The sequence below is a fragment of the Haemorhous mexicanus genome, chromosome 24, assembly GCF_027477595.1.
Source record: "Haemorhous mexicanus isolate bHaeMex1 chromosome 24, bHaeMex1.pri, whole genome shotgun sequence".
NCBI lineage: Eukaryota > Metazoa > Chordata > Aves > Passeriformes > Fringillidae > Haemorhous > Haemorhous mexicanus.
In genome coordinates, this window is record NC_082364.1 from 1092150 (window position 1) to 1099365 (window position 7216).

At 49.1% G+C, this 7216-nt stretch overlaps 1 protein-coding gene across 2 annotated transcripts in view; it reads left to right on the forward strand.

Moving 5' to 3' along the window:
• The window catches only part of ETS1 (ETS proto-oncogene 1, transcription factor), a 77864-nt gene extending 71172 nt beyond the window's left edge, over positions 1-6692 (forward strand). For both annotated transcript variants that reach the window (XM_059866978.1, XM_059866979.1), the window contains 2 exons: positions 948-1066; positions 2017-6692. In XM_059866978.1, the coding sequence (XP_059722961.1) occupies positions 948-1066; positions 2017-2232 (335 nt within the window). In that variant the 3' untranslated portion in view covers positions 2233-6692. The remainder of the gene's footprint in view (positions 1-947; positions 1067-2016) is intronic.
• The last annotated feature ends 524 nt before the right edge of the window (positions 6693-7216 follow it).

Consider the following 7216-nt stretch of genomic DNA (forward strand, 5'->3'; position numbering starts at 1 on the left):
TATTAATGATCTATTCCAAGCTGGGTTTAAACCATGGCAGGGTCTCTCCCAAAACACCTTACCCACAGCCAAGTGCAATACTTGGGGTGTGGCCACATTTGGAAGTTGCTCCTCAAAGAGATTTTAGCTCCAGGGCTTCTCCTCTACCTTGGATTGGGACACAAGCCCAAGGGAGAGATAAATATTTCAAAACTTCTCCATGACTCCAGCCCAACCTCACCACAGGCTCTCACTGAGGGCACTGGGACAAATTGGTGATGGGCCAAGGAAGAGATTGGAGTGGAGGTGGAGACCAGGTGTGGAAGGAGAGGTGGAATGCCCATGGCATGGAATGCTCTGCATCACCTCGTGCCTCTCCAGCGGGGCCAGGGGAGCAGCAGCCGCAGGGAGGTTCTGTGTGGATTTGCTGAGGCTGTGCCAATGAGGAGATCCTGGGCTGGGGAGCTCTGTGTGCCCCCACCCTCCCCACAAGCCTGCAGAGCCCATTCCTGCAGCAACACGCCCTGGAAAGAGGCCAAGGAATTCTCGTACCTGGGTCTCCCTTATCTGGATCAGCAGCACAGAGCAAAGAGTCACGGCCGGGAAGCGGAGTCTGCCGGAGTTCAGCCGTGCCCGGCAGCTCTTTGGCACGGAGACTGGCGCTGCTGCCCTGCCAAGGCAGTGACTCCTCCTGTTAGTGTGCCAGAAAAATAATCCTATTTATGTAACTCCACGTGAAGCATTCCAGGGCATGAATATTAAGCTCTTCCTGCAAATAGGAAGCTCTGTTACCTGTAGGGTTTAACTCTCAGCTCAGCTCCTGCCCTGTGGCTGCTGGTGGCTCTTTTTGACAGAAGGCTTTATTTTACTCAGTGAGCACCTTTTGTATGGGAATTTTTCCCCCTCTGTGATAGAACAAACTGTGCTTTTCTTGGCATTAATATTCCATGTTTCCTTTGTCTTTTTAGGCAGTGGACCCATCCAGCTGTGGCAATTCCTGCTGGAACTGCTCACTGACAAGTCCTGTCAATCCTTCATCAGCTGGACGGGCGATGGCTGGGAATTCAAACTTTCAGACCCAGATGAGGTAAAGTGCCCTGGAATTAAGTGCACAACCCAAATTCCTCAGAAATATTGGTGTGGATAAGCCTCTTCTCCTCCCTTTGGGCAGCCACTTTGTTCTGGTCTTGGGTATGTCATGGGGAACCAAGGAATCAGAGTCCAACTGAAAGTTTGTTGAAAATTGGGATGCAGTCACCTTTTGGAAGCAGGGGTTTGTGCCCAAAGTTGGTGGGAAACAAATGGCACACCTTAGGAAGAGGAGCAGTGGCAAAGCTCTTCAGATAGGCTGGGTACAGGTGAGGGGTGACTGTCCCCTGCTTTGGGGAACAGGTGGCATCTTTGTCCCCTCCCCTGACTGGAAGGTGGGGGTTGGTCTCTTCTGACAAATAGCAGTGACAGAAGAAGAGGAAGTGGCCTCAAGTTGCGCTAGGGGAGGTTTAGGTTGGATAAGGGAACATTTCTTCATGGAAAGTGCAGTCCAGCCCTGGCACAGCTGCCAATGGAGTCCCAACCCTGAAGGGATTTAAAAGCTCTATGGATGTGGCACTTGGGGATGTGGATCAGTGCTGGGGGATGGTTGGACTCCATGATCTTAGAGGGCTTTTCCAACCTAAATAATTCCATGAGTGACTGGAGCCTGCCTAACTGCAGAAGTGATTTGCACTGGGCCATTGCACATTGGTGTCCTCTGGTTTAGAACTGGCAGAAGGTGGAGGAGGAACCTTGGGAAAGGGATGAAGAACTTGGGATATGAGGATATATCTGAGGTAGCACACAAAGTAATCCAGATAAATCCTCATGGGGTGCTCTGCCATCTTCTGCCACTGCACAGAGGTTGGTTTTCCCAAGCATCAATTCTTAATGATGAGGAATTCTGTGAATTCTGTGAAAATCCTCCCCCTTCCTGCTGGGAAGGGAACATCCCCACAGACACGCCAACCGGCTGACCTTTCGTCCCATCCCTGCTGCCTGCAGGTGGCCCGGCGATGGGGCAAGAGGAAAAACAAGCCCAAGATGAACTACGAGAAGCTGAGCCGTGGGCTGCGCTATTACTACGACAAGAACATCATCCACAAGACGGCGGGGAAGCGCTACGTGTACCGCTTCGTGTGCGACCTGCAGAGCCTGCTGGGCTACACCCCCGAGGAGCTGCACGCCATGCTCGACGTCAAACCCGACGCCGACGAGTGACAGGGACACGGGGACAGCGCTGTCCCCTGGGACAGCCCGCGGGACTTGTTTGGCGGTTCTTTTTTTATTGATTTTCGCTGTTCTTCTGCTCGTTTTTTTCCGAGGGCCGCTCAGGTTCGAGGCTTTGAGGATGTCGGGGGAGAGGGGGGAGGAAGAGGAAAACTTTGGGGAAGGATGGGCTTTTTGTTGATTTCCTGACAGTTCCAAGACAGGCTTTTCTGGGGGAAAATTCTCAGTTTTGAGAAAGCCAGGAAAATGTAGCTCACTTAAAAAAACCAACAATCCCCTCCCCACCCTTGGCTGTTTAGAAAAAAATGCGATGGAATGGATCCCTTTGGTCACTCACACACAAACTGACAGGTCAGGAATGACAATATTCCTGAGGATTTGAGGAGTTTTAAACTTTTTTCTTTTGGAAAACCAAAATGGGTGAATATTCTTGCTTTGGGGAGGGGCAATATAGGAAAAGACCAAGAACTGTTGTTCTTGTTCCATCACCTTTCTGTCCACTGTCTTCTTTTCTACAAGAGAGAATTTTTCCTAGGAGGGATCAAGACTTTTTTATTTTTTTTAAAGTTTTATTTTATTAAATTTTGTGCCAGTATTTGTTTTTTTTTTTTTTTTCTAAATAGTCTTAAGCTCTAAGATGGTCTCAGTATTGCAATATTGTGTGTGTTTGTTTCTGTTCTGCCAGCAGAGAGTTTTATCCCAGGGAGGAAAAAGAGAAAAAGAGGAATTAGTTTATATAGACCCCACTGGAAAATTGGAATGCTGGGACTGGGATGGGAAGGAAAATGAACTCCAAAGTGGCTCCTGTTGATGCTGGCTGAGGGTGCCTCTCCTGTTTCCAGCCCCACACGCTGTGCTGATAATGCTGGTTGAAATCCCTGCTTTTTTTTTTTAGTGTCTGGCTGCACAAATCCTCTCAAAATTTCCATGGAAAATGTCTTTTGGCATTTTCCAAATCACTTCTTTTGCTCAAGGAACACTTTGGTGCTTACCGACATTTTTGTTTTTGGGAGGGGGAAAGGAGAGAAATTCCCATGTTTTCAATGTGGTAAATGAAAAATATGCAAGGTAATTGAGGGAAAAATCAGGAAAAAGTTCAAAAACCAAAGGGAAATGCTTTTTCCTTCCTGTTTCAAGCAGCTCTGTCTTTATGGCCGTGTGTGGGCACAGCAGAAAGGAAATTGTCCCTGCAGATGGGCTCCTTATGGCTCTTGGGCTGCTGCTGTCAGGGTGAGAGTGGCACAGAGCACGGTGTCACCAGGGGTGGCTGTGGGACCAGGCCCAGGGCAGCCAGCTGCTCCCTCTGGCCTCCAAACCCTTCCTGCAGCTGGTTTTCTCTGGAGGGGTCACTCCTGCTGCTCCCTGTGCTCACTGGGATGCTCTGGGCAGGCTGAGGACAAAGTCCCACCACCCTCAGGGGCACTGGTGGGACTAGGAGGGTCAGAGGCTGTTCCCATATCCCAGTAGAATCCCAAAGCCAGATCCCCGCAGATTTGGCCTCCCAAGGGAATCTTTCACCCCTCCCAGGGTGTCTGCATTTAAAGGCAGCATTTTGGGCTTTACCAGAATCTCTTCTCTGTGTCTCTTGGGGCACAGAGCTCATTCACTCATTGGACAGCTCTGGGAGTTAGGGTCAGAGCCTTTCCAGAGGGGCTGAGGAGCGATTCCTGCCCAATCCCAAAGGATGGGGTGGCAGGACAGAAATCTGTGTAAAATACCCAGAATATTCAGGCACAACCCCTCTCTCACAGGGGCAGAGCTGGAGGGGAGCCCAACCCCAAAATGATGCCCAGAGGTGCTGGGCTCTCCTTGTCCTCTGGAGCGGGGTAGACCCAGCACCTCTGCATCCTAAAACTGGGCATTTTAGGGAAAATCAGCCCCAGAATTGCTGTATCCTTACAGAAGGTGGAGTTGGAGGGAAATGGGGAGGCCAGGAGGGAGCTCCTGCCAGGGGCTGGAAGCAGAGGGGGCCCAGGAAGGGAGGTTGTTACACTCAGGTGCTGTGGGTTGTCTGAAGGAAAGGGTGGGATGGAGGGAAAGAGGGAAGAGGGGATGAAGGTGAAGGGAACCCCAAAGGAGGAAAGGGGCTCTGCCCACTGAGAAGTGGAGCTCAGACTCATCTACTTGGGCAGGCAGGGAGGAGGAGGATGGAGGCAGCCTGGCCAAGCTGGAGGGAGGAAAGGAAAATTGGAATATCATGGATGAGACCCCCAGAGGTGAGGCTCTGGGACAGGTCCAGCCTGAGCCACAGCTGGGCAGCTGGACAGGGAGCCAGGAGAGGTGTGAGGGCACAGGGAGGAGCTGGCAAAGAGCATCCCCACAGCAATCAGAGGGGTTTTGGGATGTTCAGGGTTGATGCAAAGTGCTTGCAAAGTGAGCTTGCCCATCATGGGGCACTTCAATCCCCCTTCCAGCCTTAGAAAGGGATTCCCAGACATCCCAGCTCCTGCCCCTGGCATGGGCCATGCCCCAGAACATCCCTCCTGCTTTGCTTGGATGCTCCAGCTGAAAAAGAATGGGATAAAATTTCCCTCCAATAGGAGGAATTGCAGGTTTGACTACAACCCCATCCTCCTGCCAGGCTACAGCCCTCACCCACTGTGCTTATTCCAGGTTTCCAAGCTGAGCCTGTGTGTTCCCAGTGATTTTGGGGAGATGCTTGAAGGTAGGGAAGGGTGAGCCAGGGGAAGCAGCTCTGGATTTTTGGAAGAAGCCTCTGGCTGGAGTTTCCCCATCATTTCTCCAGCCCTTTGCCCTCCCAGCTCACAGCCTGTGAACAGTCCCAGACATATCAGCTCCATCATTTCCTATTTTCCTTTGCTTTTACTCCCGTTCTAGAGGCCATCCCAGAGATGGGTGCTGTTTATACACTGGAAATGTGTAGATTTCTCTTTGTTTCTTTTGCTTTGTTTCCTTGTTCCTTCTGCTTTTCATTGCTGGCCTTTGGTGAGGGCTGTACTGAGCTGGACAAGCTCAACCCAAACCCTCTGAGCTCCTTCAAGTCCATGAAAATTTGGTTAATTCCCACCTGCTGGCCCAAAAGGATGGATCTGAGAGGGATGATGGAGATCTGCCAGGGCTGGACTCCCTCCTGTGCTGCTTCCTCCACACAGAAGTGAATTTCCCCCTTGAAGACAGTGTTGGAAGCGGGACGATTTTGTCTTGGTTTGGAATGTCTCAGGTGCTTTGGATGAGATTTTGGCATATTTTCTGTGTCCTGCTCATTCTTTGCTGTTTCCATGTGGGTCGGTGTTCCCTTGGCCCCTCAGGCAGAGCCTGAGCCTTGCCAACAGCTTTGGGGGCCTTGACAGTTGATATTTGGGAACTCAAAAATAAAGGGAAAAACCCCAATAATGATAAAACCACCCCAATAATGACAAACCCCCCCCAAAATGACAAAACCCACAAGCACTTTCCTGCTGCCAGTCCCTCTCCATCTCCATGTGTGGGACCACCATAGCCCTTGGACTCGGATGTGTCCAAGTGGAGAACCATGTCATTCCCACACTCCCTCCATCCCCATCCAGATGGGATCCTTCTGGGGAAGAAATAACAAGACAGGGCAACAAATAAGGAGTAATGTAACATTTCACTTTCTCCTGTCTTCCCAAAGCAGCACCTCCTCCTAAAAATGGTCCCAGAAAGCAGCAGTAAATCCAGGTGCTGCTGGAAACATCTCCACTATCTGAGTTTTGAGGTTTTGGAGGGGTTTTCTCCAAGGTTTTAGGATTCAATTGCTGGTTCCTTGTGAACATTGGAAAACTAGGATGCCTTGGTGTGCCCTGCTCCCTGGTAGGGTCTGTGTAACACAAGGAGCTGTTGTCTACATTCCAAAGAGGTTTAAATAAAGGATAAATCTATGTATACATATATGTTATAATGGAATATCTCCAGGAATTAACTGCCTCAGTAAAAAAAAAAAAAAAAAAAAAACAAAACCAAACAAAAAAACCCCAACAAATATAAGGAAGTATTTTTTTTGTTTATTTTGGTTTTACACCTTTTTTTTAAGCTGATAACTTAGAAGAAGTAAAAAAAAAAAAAAAGAGATTGTTATATTGTGCTGTTCGACTATTTTCCAGCGTGTATTTTCATATAATTTATATTTTTTAAAAGTGGGAAAAAAAAGTTTAAAAGCGAGATTTAAAAAAAAATAAAAAACAAGGAAAAAGCAGGTGCTTTTTTAAAAAAACCTGAGCTGAGGTAGCTTAGAGATGTAGCGATGTGTGTGTGTGTCCGTGTGTTGTGTCTGGTTCTGTTTGGTTTTTTTTAAAGGATTCAAAAAAAAAATAAAACCCCTCCTCCATTGAATTCCTAGAGAAGGAGGGGATTGGTTTTGTTTTAATTGCTGATGCTGGCACATCATTTTGCTGGAGAGTTTTTTATATACTGTAGCCTTATTTCATATCGTATTTTAAACCATGTGAAATTAAAAGAAGAATAATTCCTAATCCTTGGTGTCCGTGTGATTATTCCTTGCCTTTCCTCTTTAGATTTGGGGCAGAAAGTGGGAAAACAAAAAATGCAGAAAATCCAGCAATTTCTCTGTTTTCCCCATTTTTGAAGTTGGGGTTTTATGGGAAAGAAGGGCCTGGCTGACATCATGGTGGGGTGATGTTCCCCACAGCTCCCTCTCACTTTGGGATGGTGGATCCACACCCCAGGCTTCCCAAACCCTCTTTCATGCCAAGCCCTCACTGGGAGCATGGCGTGTCTGTGGTTCACCAGTCCAGATGAGCTTTGAGCAGGGCATTTTCCTCAGCAGGAGCTCAGGTGATGGGTGTGCCCCCCCCCCCCCCCCCCCCCCCCCCCCCCCGCAGATCCCGCGGCCGCCAGAGGGAAGCTGTGCTGGGAATTCTCTTTCCTCCTGGAGACCTCGGGCTGTGGCCCATGGGGAGGAGAAATCCACCTTGGCCCTCTCCAAGTCCTTCACCACTGCTTCAGATCCTGGAGAAAACCACGTTTGGATCCATTA